General features: G+C 44.1%; 1 protein-coding gene across 2 annotated transcripts in view; it reads right to left on the bottom strand.

Moving 5' to 3' along the window:
* The window catches only part of BLVRA (biliverdin reductase A), a 49,126-nt gene that overhangs the window by 21,484 nt on the left and 7,546 nt on the right, over nucleotides 1-20,096 (bottom strand). For both annotated transcript variants that reach the window (XM_049893454.1, XM_049893455.1), the window contains exon 3: nucleotides 8,910-8,942. In XM_049893454.1, the coding sequence (XP_049749411.1) occupies nucleotides 8,910-8,921 (12 nt within the window). In that variant the 5' untranslated portion in view covers nucleotides 8,922-8,942. The remainder of the gene's footprint in view (nucleotides 1-8,909; nucleotides 8,943-20,096) is intronic.

Here is a 20,096-nt window from a genome sequence, read left to right as displayed (position 1 = left end):
ACTGCACCTGTCCTCGAGGAATGATGGTCTCTCAAGTCTCCTGGAGCTCCTCTAACTGGCTGACTTCATACAAAAAGGTTTTCTGGGGAATGTAGTTTAGGCTAGTCTTCTGTGAGGTGGGAGAGACTGCATGCAGAAAGTGGTGACCCTGGTGTCCAATGGCCATGAGGCAATTTAGCCAAATCAGTTCCTTTTGGGTGAAAAGTCTAGTTTTGTTTTTGTTTTCGTTTTCCAACAATCTTGTGTACCAAAAATTAATAAGATATTCTCTGGAAAAATCTGTATAGCCAAAAGATATATCCCTAGCCAAATACTTAAGTCTGCTTCCATTTTACCAAGAAAAGGAGACAAGTAATCTCCTTATTCAGTTATATATTTACGACATTCCAGAAATTACAGAATTACTGCATCCCAGATAACAACAACCAGTAACATAACCTTCTTTCAGCTTCAAAAGGGCCACAAGGTTAAGAAACAGCCCCGATATCTGTAAATAAACCAGAGAGTTTTTACTTTCCAGCTGACAATACACACAAACTTGGCTCGTATAGTGCGTCGGGGTCAATTATGAAGCCCTTCAGGGTTTGGTTCAGAAACTGTTCTAAATCAAATCCTGAAGTTACTGTCCCCTTGCAAAATTGATACACATGAACAAGATCTGAGTGGAAACATTGATACTAGAGCAGTTCAGTTCCTCTTGGGGACAGAACAACGTATTTTTGAGGAAAAATCAGCTCCTGGACCACTCTGCGAGCCCCAGGGCCTCTTCATGGTGTATTCTGAAAGAAAAATGCAAATCAAAGTGATGGTTCAACTGTTTTGTTACCAGTTACCAGCTGCCCTCAAGTCAGCTCTGACTTGTGGCAACCCCAAGTATGTCAGAGTAGAACTGTGCTCAATAGCGTTTTCAATGTCTGATCTTTCAGAATTAGATCACCAGGCCTTACTTCCACGGTGCCTCTGGGTGAACGCGAACCTCCTGCCTTTTGATTAGCAGCCAGGCACATTAACTGTTTGTACCACCCAGGGATTCCTGAACTGCTGTGTAGCTGTTGGTAATTTGGGGATGGGGCCAGCAGGAGTCAGAGGAAAGAAGAAGAAAGATGAGAAAATTAATTCAGGACCAATTCACAGTCACAGAGCAAGCTGCTCCTTCCAACCTCTTCAGACTCAGAAGCTGGTGTTTGGAGCTCCAGACCTAAAAATGGAGCTCACAGAAAACTAGGATTAAGAGAACAGGCTCTCCCAACTTAGAAAAGCAATTTTTTTGAGATGAAGAGGGTAGAAGGAAGCATAATCACTGCAGAAGAAATTTGGGATGTGAAGCACGAGGGTAGGTACCACAGTGCCACTCTGGGGGGAGGGAAAGGGACTCAAAGGAGAATCAGGAATAGGAAGATAGTGTTTTCATCCCTCCGTCTGCAAGGATCGGAAAGTCTGACAACACACTGGTTGGGCAGTGTGTGAGAAAGCAGGCATGTTCACTACAGCAAGAGACAGTTGGCAAAGCTTTTCTGGAGAAAATCTTGGAAATATTTACCACAATTTAAACTGCAAATACTCATCTTTGCTCCAGTAAATCCATTTCTAAAAATGTATCCTACAGAGCTATACAAATGAAATGACCCTAAGTTCACTGCTGCCTTGGAAATGTCATGAGTAGCAGGCTGGTTAAATAACTATAGTATACCTATGAAACAGAACATTACACAGATATAAAAAGGAATGAAAAAGGCAGACAGAAGAATTAACGCGTTTGAACTGTGGCACTGGGGAAGAATATTGAATATACCACGGACTGCTAGAAGAATGAACAGATCAGTCTCAGAAGAAATACAACCAGAACGTTCCTTAGAAGTGAGGATGGCAAAACTTCATCTCACTTACTTTGGACACATCATCAGGGAAGACCAATTGCTGGAAAATGACAATGTGTTTGGTAAAGTAGAGGGCCAGGAAAAATGAGGGAAACCCTCAATGAGATGGACTGACATAACAGCTGTAACAATGGGCTCAAACATAACAACATCATGAAGATGAAGCAGGGCTGGACAACGTGTCATTCTGTCATGCATAAGGTTGCCATGACTTGGAGCGGACTCCATGACAACTAACAACAAATGAAAAAGAACGAGGAAGTTCTTTATGTGTTGATTAAAAAAAAAAAAAATTTGCATGTGTATTTATAGAATCTTCCTCTAGAAGGATATTCAAGAAACTGGGAATGGTGGATACCTGTGAGAGTGAGACAAAGAAGAGAAGAAAAGAGACTGCCCACTGCAAATCATTTTTAAAATTCTTTAAAATTTCATCATGTGAATGTTAAGCCTCCAACAAGGCTTCCCCTGCTCGGACATGGTTTCCCCTCCCTCCACACCTCGCAGCCCGACAAGCCGTGGCTCCTAACTGCGGTTTGGCCCAACCACGCCAAGGCCTTAACCGCGCTTGGAATTTGGCACCAGGATCCTGCACATTAGCAAGCCAGGATTTGGCGCATGCACAAGACCTAAAGACCTGTGTCAACCTGACCCTGGACCTGAGCGTGGCTGGAGAGGAAGGTATCTTCCGGCACACCACGGTGCCTGAGCCCATTTGCAAAGCGAAGGTCCCTTCCTTTGTAACATGACTCAGCGCCCGGATCTCCAAATTTGGCCATGGGAGGGCTCCGGGTTTCGGATTCTGGACGCCAATGCCTGCCCCCTGGGGACTCGAGGATATAAAAGCTCCCAGCTCCCCTGGGGCGGGAGCTTGTGGTCCCTCAGCCCTGAGGTCCCACGTTGTTCCTTGTTTGCACAAACAATAAATTTCCACTTTGTTTCCTTGCTACTAGTGGTATGGCGTCCATCTTAGTTCAACTGGCTAAGAGGACAGGACAAGAAATGTCCAGGTTACGAATGTATTAGTTACCCAAATTGTAAATGAACACTCAAATGTAAACATCAAAGGGATGCTCAGCTTCTACAGCCTCTGGTTCGCTCCCATCTCCCTTCCTGGGGCTCCCATTACAGTGCTCCCTGTCCTCTGCTGCCCCTGCCCCCGGGGACCATCTGGACCTGACCACACAGTGTCACAAATCACCCCCATTCCTCACACCTCTGGGCTGCAGCTGCTGCCTCCACTCACCTTCCCTGCCCATCTGGAATCCTGTTTTCACTCCCACGCCTCTCTGCTTCATCAGCAGGCATCTCAAACTTTCTCATGGCCACATTCCAGGGCTTTTCCTCAGCCACCTTCTCCTGGGCCTCAGCCATATACGACACTTAATTGGACCTGCTTTAAAATTCAGAGCCCCTGGGTGGTACAGGGCTTGGCTGCTAAGCAAACGATTGGAGGTCTGAGTCTACCCAGTGATACCGCAGAAGGAAGGCCTGGTGATCTACTTCTCAAAACCCAGCCCTTGAAAACCCAATGGAGAACAGTTCTACTCTGACATACACTGAGTTGGAACTGACTCCATGGCAACTGGCTAACTGCTCTACAAAATTCACCCCGTCCTTGTCTTCTCTCACCTCAAACTACATACAACGTGTTCTTTTCACCACCCCACCGCTTTCCTTCTTCATCCTGCCCCTCAGATGTGGGTTTTTGCCAATGCTCAATCTTTTCCTCTGACCCATATTTCATAGGGTTAGTGGTGGAGGGAGGCCTCATTCTTAAATTTTCCATGATCACCTCTATGCTGAGGACTCCAACACCCTGAGCTCCGGGCCATTCCTCCTCCAAGATGCAGTCCCAAGAGAAAATGCAGACAAGGCATTTCCACCTGCTGTCTCACCTGACCTGGACCTGCCTGCTCAAGGCTAAACTCCATCACCACCCACCTGACTGCTATGCTCCAAACTTCTAGACAAGGCCCAGAGGCTTCAGGAATCCTTGCAGCCATCCAGATGAAATGCTCGACACCCTGGGAGTCACTCATGTATTAGAAAAATGTCCTCTGAGTGTGAAGGGCTGATTGTGGCTGCCAGGATCTTCACATCCCCCCCCCTCCAGCCAGTCTCTGAGTCACGGCACATTCTCCCTCACATTTCCTCTCATGTGACCTCCTTCCTCTATACTGTCACTGACCCACCCAAGCTCTGGACTGCACAAGATTACGAAGCATGCTTTGAATCTCCCTCTCATTAATGCAGCTGGTATTCAGTGAGGATATATTATGTATAAGGCGTTGCGCCAGATGCTGTGGGGATGCTAAGATAAGCGAGGCCCACAGGTATCTAGACGTGAAGTCAGAGGGTGGAAGGTGACACAGGAAGAGAGAAATAAAGGGTGATCTGAAGAGGGAGGGTTTGAGAGGGCTCTGAGAAAACTTTTCATGCAGCAGAAATGACATCGGAACTAAATGGACAGTGTTAGCTGAATACAGACAGACAAAGGCATTTATGGGGTCAGAAAGATCAGGGCTGAACCCCCTTTCTGACTTTTAATGCCCTGTGACTTCAAGTCATTTACTTAACACTCATTTTCCTCATCTGTGAAACAGAGGCTATAATAGTACCTTTCTCAAAGACGCTCTGCTAGAACGATGGATATCATGGGGCTCTAGACAGCAGCTTAGCTGTATGTAATATCTTAAAAACACAGTGGTGAGGGGAGCCCTCATGGCACAGTGGTTAACAGCTATGGCTGCTACCCAAAAGGTCGGCAGTTCGAATCTACCAGCTGCTCCTTGGAAATCCCATGGTGCAGTTCTACTCTGGGTTTTTTTGTTGTTGTTGTTTCAGTGAAAAGAGTAAGAAACATATAACGGCAACACAGTACAATTAAGTAAATTAAAATTCTATGCACACAGTGGGGGCAAGGGGTCAGGGCAGGGAGGATGTGGCTACAGAGGCAGCAAGAGGGGTGTTTTGGGGTGACATTGTACATCCTGACTGGAGTGGTCGCTACATGAATCTATGCATATCTTGTAACTCATAGAGCTGAACGCCCTCTCCTCCAAAAAGTCCATCTTAATGTATGTAAATTTAAAAGTATTTTGCACACACAAAAAAACCAGTTACGCGTATTTTCAGGAACAAGAAACAAACACTAAGATAAACATTTAGTAAATTTTAAAAGATGGAGATTAAATATATGTGTGTGTATGTATATACATATGTAAATGTGTTTTTATATATGCATGTATGTGCACATACATGCATATATACACATTCATGTATATGCACACACACATATATATACAAACACACACATATATACTTATGTATGAGATGGGCCTTGTGCAGACCAACAAAAACACTGTGTCATGAACTGAGGGGTATGATGAACTCAACTGTCTGCACCTGAAAACACCCTCCAGATAAAGGAGAGAGAGAATGACCTTGAGGAGGGAAAGATTAAGGAGAGCATAAGGAAAGAATGAGGTAAGAAGTGAGGAAGTGATAAGGGGCAGAAGGTAATGTGAAAAACAGGCAGATGTGAAAGATACTGTGGAGTCGGTATGTCACTCATCAGTAAATTCCCTGAGTACAAGAAATCCTGTATCTATATTTTTTGCCACTATATCCATAAAGCCAAGTCTAGAATCTGGTACAGTGTGGGTGTCACATAAATATTTGTGAATGTGTAAATCAATGAAGTGACAGCATTTACAGTACAGAGTGTGAGAAAGGAGGAGTGAGGGGACGCTGGGCCTTCTAGACCAGGCGAGTGGATGCTGCAGTGCCATTCCCTGAGGGGGCCTGTAAGGAGAAGCAGGAGACCAAAGGTGAGCCCGGCTTAGGTTAGATTGAGTCTGGGAAGCCTGTGGAACGTCGCCATGGATGCGTGGATCTGGAGATGAGAAGGAAGACCTGGCAGAGTAGGTCCATCTGGGACACTCTTAAACATCCAACTGATAATAAAAGCCCTGAGAAGAGATGAGCTCAACAGCAGAGTGTGTACGGTGAGAAGGACCCTGGGGAACGCAGGGTTTTAAGGAGCGCGGAGAGGAGAATGCTAGGAAAGTCATCTGAGAAGTGACCAGAGAGAGGTAGAAAACCGAGGTGTCACAGGGATACCTGAAGAAGGGAGTGCTCAAGAGTACTAAATGCTTCAAGGAAAGAGTTTACACCAAATCCGGCAATAGTGAGGTCACTGGTAACCAACGCCTGAGACATTTTCTTGGAGAAGAGAACAAAAGTCAGACCACAGTGGGATGAGGCATGAAAGGCCAGTGAGAAGGTGGTTACAGACACTGAATGACATGTGTTCAAGGAAGAAGAGAAGGGGAAACAGATAGGCAGGGCCCCAGGTTCTAGGAGTGTTTTTTAAACGTTTATAGGTTGAGAGGAGAAAGCCAACAGTGAAGGAGAGGTTGAAATTCTAGGACAGAACAGATATCTAAGGATTCATGGAACTGTTACTGAATCAGCTTCTATAAGCCTAATATTAATACAAAGTTTCTATTGTTGCTTCAGAATGTAAACCACCATGAAAATTAGAGAGAACCACAGGGCCTTCAGATAAGATCAGAGGTAAAAGAAAATAGGTAACAGAAGTGAGCTCCAGGGAGTGGAGGGCTGGCGAGGATAATGCAGTTAGAGAGAAGGCTTCTGACTGCTGACCGTTTTGTAGCTCTTCAATTTTGTGCTGTGTTTTTTAAAAATAAGTTTTGACAAATTTAGATCACTGGTGACCCTGACAAGACTAATTTCAGTATAATGACAGGAAAAGAAGCCAGACTGCAGCCATTTGAGAACAACTCCTGTTGTCAGTTGTGTCAAGTCAGCTCCAACTCATGGCAACTCATGTACAACAGAACGAAATGCTTCCCAGTCCTGCACCATCTTCATGATCATTGGTATGCCTGAGTCCACTGTTGCAGCCACTGTGTATTCTGAGTGCCCTCCAACCTAGGGGACTTATCTTCTAGCACTATAATGGACAATATTCTGTGGTGATCCATAAGTTTTCATTGGCTAATTTTCAGAAGTAGATCACCAGGCTGTTTTAGTCTGGAAGTGTCATTGAAATCTGTCCACCATGGGTGATCCTGCTGGTATCTGAAATGCTGGTGGCATAGCTTCCAGCATCACAGAAACACTAGCCACCACAGCACAACAAACTGACAGATGGCTGGTGATGAGAATGGCTAGGAGGGAGAAAATGGGAGAAATTAAATGCAGCCATCTCTTTTAAGAAGCCTACCTCTGAAAGGGAGGAGAAAGATAATAGTAGCTTGACAAGACATAATGTAAAACGGAGTACTGTTTTGTTCTGAAGAAGGTAAAAACTAAAGTATTTTAAAATATTGATGAAAAACATACTAGAAATGAGATTAAAAATGCAACTAGTAAAAGACATAATTAATGAGGCAGAGCAAGGCCTAAGAAGGCAGGTGAGATTGCACTCCAGAGTGCCTCCCCAACATCCACTCCCCCTGCCTGTTTCTATACCCAGCCCAGGTGCCTCAGGGGAAGCTGCTCCTGGGGTGGCCTGATTAGTCGAGACCAGTCAGCAAAATCCCTGCTCCTTTGCTACAGTGTAGCCCTGGAGGTGCAGTGGTTAAGAACTTGGCTACTAACCAAAAGGTCGGCAGTTTGAATCCACCAGCAGCTCCTTGGAAACCCTATGGGCAGTTCTACTCTGCCCTACAAGTCTGCTATGAGTCGGAATCAACTCGACTGCAATGGGTTTGTTTGTTTGTCTGCTTGTGTGCCACAGGAGTCAGTCCATGAACGGGCATGTAACCCAATTCTGGCCAATAAGATGAACTTAGGCATTTGGTGGGGCTTTAAGAAATGAAGTCCCCACTCTTACGTAAGAGCTGTTGGAAGCCTCTTTCTTCTGCTGAATTTGAGTGAGAAAGTGGGAGCCCGATGGCTGCTGGTATTTACCTGAAAACCACGAGGGGATCCACCCCTAGGATGCAGCCAATATGCCAATGGAGTGCAGAGAGACAATGCGATCCTGGGTCCTTGACGTGATCACCGAGCCCCTCAGTCAGCCTTGAAGCCCACCCTCCGCCTGGGCTTCCAGGATAAAAGCCACATTGAGTTGGATGTCCTTGTACCTGCTGCCCAGAGTACTCACAATGGCCAACATCTCTTCTGCTGTGACAGGAGGAGCCAGACAAGTGAGAGAAAGGAATTGAGGGAGACTAGGTCTGTGGCTTCTAATGTTCCTCCACAAAGTAAAAGGTGATCTAGATGTGGAGGGAGACGAGTGGAGTACAGAGCTTAGAGACAGTGACGATGACTTAAATCCCTGTTGAGGGTAAGAAGAAACTGGGCTGTCTGGGCCTCTGTGGGGGCCTGATGGATGGAGCTGAGAGCCCAGATGAGGGTTTGAGACCTTTACCAGCTGCAGCCAGCATGAAGCCGTGCCTCTCACCCAAGCCCACCGCCCCGTGGGGACAGCCTCTAGATTTGCCACGGTGGCTCAACAGGGAGAGGAGAAATGGAGCTGAGGCCATAAACAAAAAGATGGTTGACGTGCAGGACCCCAGGAGATAGGATAGACTTGGAAGGATGTGAAAACGGGGAGGGACTGATGGATCAGGAAAAAACAAAGGGACCAAGAGGCTTGACTTAGATCAAAGAAGAGCTGGAGTGGAAGTGAGAGATGCTAAGGAGACAACACAGAGACAGGTACTCGTACCAGAGCTAACTGTCTCCAGGATAACACAAGGCAAGGCTCCTGGCCCAGAACCTCCACCTCAGCCCACGAGTGTTGTTTCAGGATTAGCTGTAGTGGTAAGTTCTAATCTAACTGAAGCTGGAAGCCCACAGATAAGAGCTCAGAGGGGACTAATTCTTCCCATATCACCCAGGGCCATGCATCCAGCAGCAGGCTGGAGGGAAAATGTTTTCAGGTTTGGGCCGATGTTTCTGCGAGCTCTGTGGAAGAAAGGACACCTTGTGCAGGGAAAACAAGAGGCCCTGCAAGGAAAGTATTCCTTAAACAGATCCTCATAGAGAACTCACCTCCACGTTCATCTCGGCCTCTTCCTTCAGGGGCTGTGAAGACAAAAGCAGAGGTTCAGGACCTTGGGGACACCACCCCAACTCCAGGCAGATGCCCCCGTCTGCCATCTCACTTTCTCCCCTACAATTCCCTGTCCCGCCTGCGCCCCCATCTCCCCCAGGGCACCTGGGCCAATGCCTGGCTCTGGGGCTGGTAGTGGCTGACTTCCCTGGGACTTCAGCCGTTTCTTTAGAGAAGGTCATTTCCCACCACCCTGGTCCATCTACACCAAACAGTAGCTGTAAATGTGATGCCTCTATGTACTCAGAAGAACCATGCACTTTCCAAAGTTGATCCATAGAGAGGATACAGCTTTGTATCTGACTTTCTTTTACAGGAACAAGCAAGGTAGTAAGAAATACACAAGAGGGCAGTGGTGGTTCCATGGTAGAACTCTCGCCTTCCACGTAGGAGACCTCGGTTTGATTTCCAGCCAATGCACCTCACATAAAGCTACTACCTGCCTGTCGGGGAGGCCTGTGTGTTGCTCTGATGCTGAAAAGGTTTCAGCAGAGCTTCCAAACTCGGAAAGAAAGGTCTGGCGATCTACTGCCAAGAGTCAAGCAATGAAAACTCTGCGGATCACAATGTTCTGATACACAACCGACCATGGACACGGCCAGGACCAGGCAGTGTTCTGATTTGTCTGCATGGGGCCAACTCAATGGCAGTTAGCAACAGCCAGAAACATACACCTCCTTTTTTCCCTCCTAGCTGAGTTTCCAGAGGGCTTTCAATTTATTGTTAGAATATTTTACTGTGCTCTGGACCCTGGGCATGCAGAAGGAAGGGGGGAGAACAAGTCAGCAGGAGTCTGAGGGAGTGAAAGAAGATGGGGAGGTGAGAAGGGAGAAAATGAGGAGGCAGTAAGGCACAACTGGTTCCCAACTTAATGTACTCCTGGGATACTTGTTCGAAATTCCAATTTCTGGGTTCCACCCCCCGAGATTCTGATTCAGGAGGCCTGGAGAGGAGGCTAAGAATCTGCATATTCAACAGACCTCCAGGGGATTCTGTGCAGATGGTCAGAAACCCATACTTGGAAAAATACTGGAATCGAGAGTAGAGCAAAGAGGCTCATGAGAATGAACCCTCCCATTCATTTCTCGGCACTGCTAGAGCTGCCAATGTATTTTATCTAAGTCCTGGCCAGGCAAGAGGTGGGCGAGAGGACAAGCAGACAGAACTGCAGTGCTTCGCCTGGGCGAAGTCCAGCAAATGACTGCTCTGAACTCATGAGGAAGAAGGAGGGAGCCCTGACTCTGAGAACCAAAGCTGTGGTAGCCTTGGTTTCTGGTCCCAGCCCTGCATGTCACCACCTTCTATTTCAAAATACAGGAAAAAAAGATGATAGCCACAAAAAACAGTAAAATATCCAGTTGCCATCGCATCAACTCACGGCAACACAACGTGTGTCAGAGTAGAACTGTGCTCCACATGGTTTCCAATGGCTGCTTTTTCAGAAGTAGACTGCTAAGCCTTTCTTCCCAGGTGCCTCCGGGTAGACTCAAATCACCAACCTTTCAGTTAGCAACCAAGCACTTAACTATTTGCACTGCACCACCAGGCCTCAGTAAAATAACAGCACCCATTAAAAAAAAAAAAAAAAACTTTGACTCTTGGCACCTCAAGAACACCTACAACGATCTTCTGAGCCGTGAAGAAAACCTTTTCAGTAGTTTCCCACCTCCTCTCTGCTTCCTGCTTTAAGAATATGTCTCATGACCCAGTCTGGCCTACCAGATCGACAAAGAACAAAAGGTTTGACACAGGTGTTGGTGCAAGCATGAAGAGGAATATGCTTTCTGACACTACTAAAACCCTGAAAAAACCCTGTGCTGTCGAGTCGATTCCGACTGGGGGCTTATAAATGGGGATCATCTCTAAAGCAGGCAATCCAGCAATATCTGTTAAAATTACAAATGCATACATCCTCTGACCTAGCAATTCCACTGCTTCCTGATTCTGTCCTCCTGCCCTTCCCCTCCTCCCCAGCAAAGACGAGTCCTCAGGCAATGTGTCCCCAAACCATATTCAGGAGAAATCATTAAACTGCCAAGTTTTTTGTCTTCTGAAAAAGTAAAAATTATTATTAAAAAAAAAGGCTAACAGATTGCTTTCCCCTTCTAAAGAGAAATTACAGGAAAGTCTTCCTATAAGCAGTCTATAAAATATTACTTATGAACTTAATGCTCTCCCACAGACCTGGGGAAATGAAAGCAAAAGAAAACAAAAACAGATTTGTAGACATGTACATGCCTGAAAAAGAACCCCACCTAGAAATCCTACCACTGAGAGGTCTACCACGAGGATAAACCTGATCAGTGCCCCAAGTATTTCCTTACATGTGTTGGGCATTGTTGTTTATAAAGAGCATTCACATGGGTTAGCCTAGTTGAGGCTCACAGAGCTTTCAGGCCCACTAGATCCCTTTCATGCTTTTCTCCCTCAGTTTTCGATGCTCTAATGGGTCGCTATAAGTCTGAATCGACTTGACGGCAAGGAGCTTGGTTTTTTTGTTTGTTTATAAGAGGTAGGCAACCCCAGACCAAGTGCCACCTGTCTCCACCTTTGAACACCTTCCAGCCCATCACACAACTAACTTTTCTCCCCACCATCTTGCCAAGACCAGTTAAAGTTTGGAGAGAATCTAGGAAGACTTTTATTCTAAATTTTAATATATTCTAAAAGGTCTTAGACTTAATCATATAACAAGATTTAGTCGTATTTTTTTTTTTTAGAGAGTTTTGTTATTAAACGATCAAAGACTAAAAGGCACAATGGTTAAGAGTTACAGCTGCTAACCAAAAGGACCGCAGTTTCAATCTACCAGCCACTCCTTAGAACCCTATGGGGCAGTTTTACTCTGTTCCACAGGGTCGCTATGACTCAGGACTGACTGGACAGCAACAGGCTTGGTTTGGTTTTCAGTATAATGGTTACGAAAGTGTTCCCAGAACAATTTTTCTTTCAGATTTTTAACTTTCTTTTTACCTTTTTTTTTTTTTTTTTTGCATTTCTAGTTTTTAAATCAGTCTAAATTATATATTTGTGGACGTGGAATGTGGGATATGATTACGGATGTTAGACTGACCTTGGCTGAAAGCAAATACCAGAAAGATGTTTACCTGTGTTTTACTGACTATGCAAAGGCATTCCACTGTGTGAATCCTAACAAATTATGGACAACACTGCAAAGAATGGAAATTCCACAACACTTAATTGTGCTCATGTGGAACCTGTATATAGGCCAAGAGGCAGTCATTCGAACAGAATGAGGGGATACTGTGTGGTTTAAAATCAGGAAAGGGTGCATCAGGGTTGTATCCTTTCACCATATTTATTCAATCTGTGTACACAGCAAATAATCCCCAAAACCAGACAATATGAAGAAGAATGGGGCATCAGGATTGGAGGAAGACTCATTAACAACCTGCAATATGCAGATGACACAACTGTCCCTGCTGAAAGTGACGAAGACTTGAAATACCAATGAAGATCAAAGGCTACAGCCTTCAGCGTGGATTACATTTCAACGTAAAGAAAACGAAAAGTCCTCACAACCGAACCAGTAAGCAACATCATGACAAACAGAGAAAATATCAAAGTTGTCAAGGATTTTGTTTTACTTGGATCCAAATCAGAAAAGGTGTGCATCAGCGTTGTATGCTTTCAGCACACTCATCCAATTTGTATGCTCAGCAAATAATCCGAGAAGCTGGACGGTATGAAGAACACAGCATCAGGACTGGAGGAAGACTCATTAATAGCCTGCGATATGCAGATGACACAACCTTGCTTACTGAAAGTGAAGAGGACTTGAAACACTTACCGATGAGAATCAAAGACTACAACCTCAATATACAGCCTCACAACCAGACCAATAGGAAACATCGTGATAAACAGAGAAAAGACTGAAGTTGTCAAGGATTTCATTTTACTTGGATCCACAATCAACAACCGTGGAAGCAGCAGTCAAGAAATCAAAAGATGTACTGCATTGGGAAATCTGTTGTAAAAGACTTCTTTAAAGTGTTAAAGAGCGAAGATGCCACTTTGAAGACTAAGGTGTGCCTGACCCAAGCCATGGTGTTTTCATGTGCATGCAAAAGCTGGGGAATGAATAAGGAAGACCAAAGAAGAATTGATCCACTGAATTATGGTGTTAGCAAAGAATACGGAATATACCATGGACTGCCAGAAGAATGAACAAATCTGTTTTGGAAAAAGTACAGCCAGAAGGCTCCTTAGAAGTGAGGATGGTGAGACTTCATCTCATGAACTTTGGACATGTTATCATGAAGGACTAATGCCTGGAGAAAGACATCATGCTTGGTAGAAAGTCAGTGAAAAAGGGCAAGACCCTCAACAAGATGGACTGACACAGTGGCTGCAACAACGGGCTCAAACATAGCAAGGACTGTGAGGAAGACGCAGGATCAGGCATTCATTCTGTTGTATGCAGGGTCGCTATGTGTTGGAACCAACTTGATGGCACCTAACAACAAACTGTATTTTGGTATATAGCATGAGACGAGATCTAACTTTAGTCTTCTCAAATAGTTAATAAGTTGTTTCCACATCATTTACTGAATATTTCATCCCTCCAGGGGTCCATAAAAAATAAAAACCAAATCTGTTGCTGCCAAGCCCATTCCAACTCATAGCGACCCTACGGGACAGAGTAGAACTGCCCCATAGAGTTTCCAAGGCTGAAATCTTTACAGAAGCAGACTGCCACATCTTTACCCTGCCGAGCGGCTGGTGGGTTTAAAACCGCCAACCTTCTGTTTAGCAGTTGAGCATTTAACCATTGCACCACCAGTGAGTGAGTCCATACTTAAATTAAATTCTTCTGAATATACTGGAAACCCTGGTGGCGTAGTGGCTAAGTGCTACAGCTGCCAACCAAAGGATCGGCAGTTCGAATCTGCCAGGAGCTCTTACCGGTTTTTTGGTTTTGGTCTGAATATATTTATTCCTTTTCTCATTTTCTCGTCTGTGTTATCAACCTCTATCCCCATGCCTATAACACATTGTTTATATTGCAGCTTTACAGTAAAATCATAGAAGACTTTATTAATAAAAAATATCAAAATGTGACGCTATCGTTTCTTGACATATCCTCCATCTAGCTCTACGTGCTTTTGAAAGCGGGATTTTTATCTCTCTAACCCTTCCCCAAAGAATCCTGCACTCTTCGATTTATACCATATCAAAATGGCAGTTTTGGCATCCTTTAGGGACTCAAATTGTGTTCCTTTTAAATGTCCTTTGAGTTTTGGGAATAAAAAGAAGTCTGAAGTGGCAACATCAGGGCTGTAGGGTGGATGGGGTAAGATTTCCCAACAAAATTCTCTAGCACAGCCCTTCCTACCCTCGAAGAATGAGCAGGTGCGTTGTCATGATAGAAAAAAAATTCCTTGGCACAACCTTCCTGGTCTTTTTCTCACCAATGCGGTTTTCAATTTTCAGAAAACTTCTTCACAATAGCCCCTGTGATCATTCTGTGCTCTTCGAAAAAAAACTATCAAGAGTACCCCTTTGGAATCTCAAAAAACACAGGTGCCGTAACCTTCTGAGCGGTCTTCCCTCTCTTGGCTCGTCTTTGCAGTCTTCCCGACCTTCCTTAAAATGCTTGATCCATCTAAAAACTGTTTTATGAGGGGCAATATCTGAGGCTGGGTTCTCTAGAGAAGCAAGACTAGTAAAGCATATAAATATATTCAGAAAGAGGTTTATATCAAGTAAACAGCTCACACAACTGTAGAGGCTGGTATGTCCCCAGTCCATGGATCAGAATAGAGGCTCCTTGGATTCATGTACCTGCAGGGGCTGGCAAACCCAAGATCAGAAGGTCGGAGAGCAGGGCTCTTGCTCACAGGCTGTGAAGATCAACGAATCCCTAGACAGGCAGGCAAGCTGAGAGCTCAAGTCCCAAGAACGGGAGGTCAGACGAACAGATGGTAGCCACAGGATCCAGAGCGAGCAAAAAACTAGAACACCTGCTTAGATTCAGATGCAGGTCATGCCCTCAAGGTAACTCCCTTTCAACTGACTGGCTGGCTACTCACAACAGATCCTATCATGGGAGTGATCACATATAAACACTGAGAATCATGGCCCAGCCAAGTCAACCCACAATCTTAACCATCACAGGCAGCATTCCCATAAACTTGGTGTAAAGCTTCAACGATTTGGGAAGGTATCCTTCAAATTTGTTAAAAATGTGCTATCAGCCCTGACCTCAAAATTGTTATTTTCCATGGCACAGAAAGTGTCCCTTTTTTTGAAGGCAGCCTAAGGAGATTAAGACAAGTGTATTAATGGGAGAACTTGTCTGCAGCCATCCACTGCTCACAGAGACATGTTTAAACATGTTTTGTTTGGAATAAACCCATGCATGTACTAACTGAAATCCTAGTACCAATACTTTTTGACTTACCCTCGTATGTTTTTCCTATGAGTCAGAATCGACTTGAAGGCACTGGGTCTGGGTTAGTTCAAATTCTCTCATTAATCTTTTTTCAGGATTCTCTTATCTATTATTGCTTGCTTAGGCCTGCAGACTAGTTTTTGCAATATCATTGTTAAGTTAAAAAAAATTCTACTGGGACTTTGCAAGTGCATCAAATTTATAAACTAAATTAGGGTGAATTCATAAGCTTTCCCGTTCAGAAATATGCTGTGCCTCTACAGGACCAAACACTTTTTTAAAAAATAAATAAATCTTGACTCAGTTCCTGAGTTATTGCATAATGACAAATGACACTGGTGGTTCACTAGAAAGTTAAAAGAAAAAAAACGCAATATCTTTGCATAAATAATCTGCTGGAAGCGATTTAAAGCAGGTTTCTCCTTCTGCCGCACCTACTGCCCCAGGTCTGCTAAACACTATTGGATTTGAGCCTTTATTTGCTTTGACCCCAAAACACAATGTGCTCAGGCACACAAAGACTAGCTGTCCCTCTGGGCATTAACAAGCCTGCCTGTGGCTCAAGAGACCAGAATTCTAGAGCTGGTGCGGACATCCACTGTGTAATCCAGGCCAGGGCACAAGGTCTCGTGTCTTGGTTTCTGCACCTTTAAATAGAAGAAAGGGGTGGATAAACTTACAGGATCCCCAAGCTCTTTCAGTTCTGACATGCTATGATTCTAACCCACTTTACTTTTTTGTTCCCTTTTGGTTTAACTTTCTTGCTATTTGGCTTGGTTAACTGAATGTTCTTAGCTTCTCCTCTGGTTCTCTTGGGAATAGGCGGCACAAGTGACCTAGGGCAAGGTTCAGGTTTTCCAAGCCAGTGCAGCTGATGGTACGTAGGCCCCAGGCACAAAACTGCTGAACAGGTCAAGCTTCTCATTGGCAATCTCCAGGAACAAAAGCCACTCTCTTCCCCTGTCTTCCTAATACCTCCCAACTGCCCCATGTGACGACAGGTCCTTTCTCTTCTTCCTCATCGCCATATCAAAACCTGCTACCTTTTACTGAAAGTGATCTTGGTATATGGGAGAAAAATAAGATAATGTGGGTCAAGTTAAACTACAGTATAAACAACTAGTATATCTAAACCTGGAAGAGTATATCCACGTTTTAAAAAAGCGCTAATTAACTCAAATAATTGTAGGACAATGGGCAACTCAATTTCAAAACCGGGCTGGGAGCGGGACACTGGTTTCCCGTGCCTGTTCTTAGGTGCTGATCCTCAAAAGGTTTGGGCATAACCTTGGTCGTCCCTATTTATTTCTGAAATCTCATTCTTTCTGGCCAAGGGCTACAGGAAACCATGCAATGCTGGAACAGGTGAATATAGTACGGCTTAAAGTGGATTTTTTTTTTTTTTAAAGTGGGAAGCTAAAGCAATCCAAGCAAAATATCTGTGGGTCTAACTGTTGTTTTTAACATTTAAAAGCCCAATAATTGTGCGTTTAAAGCTCCACAGGAAGATTTCTTTCTTTCCGTAACAGATCAGTCAAGATTTTTTACAAGCAAGACTTCACAATGTGTTACTTGTGTCCTTGCTATTAATTATGTAAATCATTTTGTTCTCTACTCTGAGTGAATTGTATTCTTTCACTGTTTTGTTTTCCTGTGTGACTTTTTAAAGAGGCTGCAAATTGCCAAATATCAGGTGAGAACCTGGACCACGAATGCCCTTTGAAACTCAGAGGTTTCATACTATAGGTTCTGTGACAGAAAAAGGGAAACAGTTAAGCTACAAATCATTTCGTACAGGTGTAAGGTATATATAAAATGCCCAACTATTTACTCAAGCACCAATAAATATTTGTTTTAGAACACCAAAAAGCACAAGTGAGTTGGAAGATGAAGGACTAAGAAAACTTAAAGAAACCCAGCATTAACTAAAAAACAGGGAGTTGACATTACTGCAACAAAACCAGGGCTAGAGGTCAAACGCAGCAGTGGTCTACATTTTGTATGTGCTTATATTAAAAAAAAGATTTTTTTTTAATGGATCTCTCTTTATCCCACAGAATCCCTTAAGAAGTAGTACCCCCAAACCCTCATTCTGCAGAGGCACAAAGATGTCAGATCACTTGCTGACAGTGGTTCTCCATCCTCCTCTCCGGAGCCCCCAAGTCACGCTCCTCCCTTTCTGCCCATCCCTTCACCCTGCAGCTCCCACGTGGGTTTGGCCAATGGAGGAGGGGTGGGAGGAAGAGAGATGCTGGGGTATTTATTCCTGAAGTGCCTGGCAGTGGCTGCATTCTGGTATGGCCACAGCAGCCCTGGAGGGCAGCCCCTCTTCCAGAGCACCAGCTCTCGCCAAGCTCTGGTAACACAGCTCTTCTGGCCCTTCAGACTGAGGCGCAGTGAGGGCTTCTCACTGTTTCTCCTCCCTAAATGTCTCACCACCACCTGCTGGTTCTCCAATCCTGCCCACTCTTCTTTACCAGTAACCAGTTGTCATCGAGTTGACTAATGGCAACCCCATGTGTGTCACAGTAGAACTGTGCTCCACCAAGTTTTCAATGGCTGATTTTTTGGAAGCAAATCACCAAGCCTTTCATCCAAGGTACCTGTGGGTAGACTTGCACGTCCAGCTTTTTGGTTAGCAGCCCAGTGTGTTACCATTTGCATCACCCAAGGATTCCACAAGCCCAAACCAAATCCATTGTTATCAACTCGATTCTAGCTCACAGCAACCTTATAGGACAGAGTGCAACTGCCCTACAGGGTTTCCAAGAAGTAACTGGTGGATTTGAACTACTGACCTTTTGGTTAGCAGCCACCAGGGCTCCCGCACTCTTCTATACTCCCTTTAAAAAATTCCTTTCATTTTTGTGCTTTTTCCTATCAGGATCCTGAGATGCACTCGCCCACCAAAATCTCAGGCTAAATTAGTGGTACAGCCAGGTCTAAACAATAGCTTATGTGATGCCTCTCTTTCCATCTGTCTCCCTCATGCAAATCTGAAACTCTTTAGAGCATGTCAGCAATAACTGAGTGATTTTATTAATCCAGTGGTTCTCTTTCTGATGTCACAACTGGGGGTGGGGGGAAGAGTATGCTACTATCATCCAGTGAGTAGAGACCAGGGATGCTGCTAAATGTACTATAATGTACAGCATAGCCCCCACAACAAAGTACAGGCCCAAATGTCGACAGAGTAAACTACAGCTGTGACCTTCCTCCTCTTACTGTCATGCTGAAAGGTTCTCTCAGATACCTACAATCATTGTTCCAAAGCCAGGCCACTGGCAGAGTATGGGGAAGGGTTAGGGAGAAGGTGACCTTCTCAGATGGTAGCAGGTACTGGCCTGAGAGGCTGGATGGAAAGGCTAAAAGCAACCCCAGTTCCCAGAGTGGATTTCCCTCCCAATGGGGGGGAGCCAGGTACTTTGGAAAATACAATGACTACCCGGGAATATAGTCTGGAAATTCATGCATCAAAATATTAACAGTAATTATGTCTCTGAGTGGTAAAACTTTTAATGATTTAGTTTCTTTCTGCTTATCTATATACTTAAAATTTTTTTTTCTATAAAGTCTGGTTAACACATATAAATATTCAAAACTCTAAAAAATTATAAATTATGCCATATTACTGGCTCCATTTCTTCCAGCTTCAAATGTCCAAGTCCTCAGCTGAATAGGTTTTCACACCACAATATATCAGGGTGTCCTAATAATAAAGCACAGAAATTTGTCTTCATATAATTGAATATCAAGAAAGGCTCTGCCTCCTTCAAGGCCATTAATATTTGGGAATGAATGAATGAAGTCACTCAGTATATTTTACTTTTAAATTACAAGAACTATGTAACTGAGCAAGTTTTAGTTTCTGAAGACATTGAGGCTTGACCACAAAAACAATACAGACCTGCATGGTCTTATAAGGTAGCCACTAAACACACGTGGCTATTTAAATTGAAATTAATTAAAATAAAATAAAAGCCCAGATCCTTAGTTGCAGCAGCCACATTTCAAGTGTCCAACAGCCACATGTGGCTAGTGAGTACTCTTATGGACAGCACAAATAAAGAATGGTTTCATCTCTACTGGACAGTGCTTTTATTCCTCTTTCCCCTGGACTTATTTCCTATTCTTACATTTTCTCTACTCCCAATCTCTGGTTATATTTATTTTATACATATTTGTTACTATTTTTTGTGATTTTGTTGTAAACGACCTTAATTCCTTTGTGGAACAATGCAAGGTATCAGTACTTTTGAAATCTCTGTATAGATATAATCTTGTTGCTGGGAGCTCAGCATTCAGGTTTTTAACTGTACGGCAGAGCCAGCATCGAATGTGGTCCTTTGTTCGTAACTCAAAGAAACACGTTAAGCAACGCATCCCCCCTGCCACAGAGATATCATCTTCAGACATTTTTTTGCACGAATGAACAGCATCCAACAGCCTATTAACAGAGTCATACACCATTACCAAGCAGCATTTATTCCAGGAATGCAGATAAGGTTCAGCATAAGAAATTCAATAAACGTAACACACAACAGAACAAAGTAAAAGAACCGCATGATCATCTCTGTGGATGCAGAAAAAGCATTTGATAAAACCCAACACCTTTCTTGATGAAAACCCTAAGCAAGATTGGAACAGAAGGGAAATGGCTCAATATGATTCAGGGCATAGATGATAAGCCAACAGCCAACATTATACTTCA

This window comes from Elephas maximus, chromosome 8 (genome assembly GCF_024166365.1).
Source record: "Elephas maximus indicus isolate mEleMax1 chromosome 8, mEleMax1 primary haplotype, whole genome shotgun sequence".
Taxonomy (NCBI): Eukaryota; Metazoa; Chordata; class Mammalia; order Proboscidea; family Elephantidae; genus Elephas; species Elephas maximus.
Note: the sequence above shows the minus strand (reverse complement) of the source record. Positions and strands in the feature narration are given on the sequence as shown.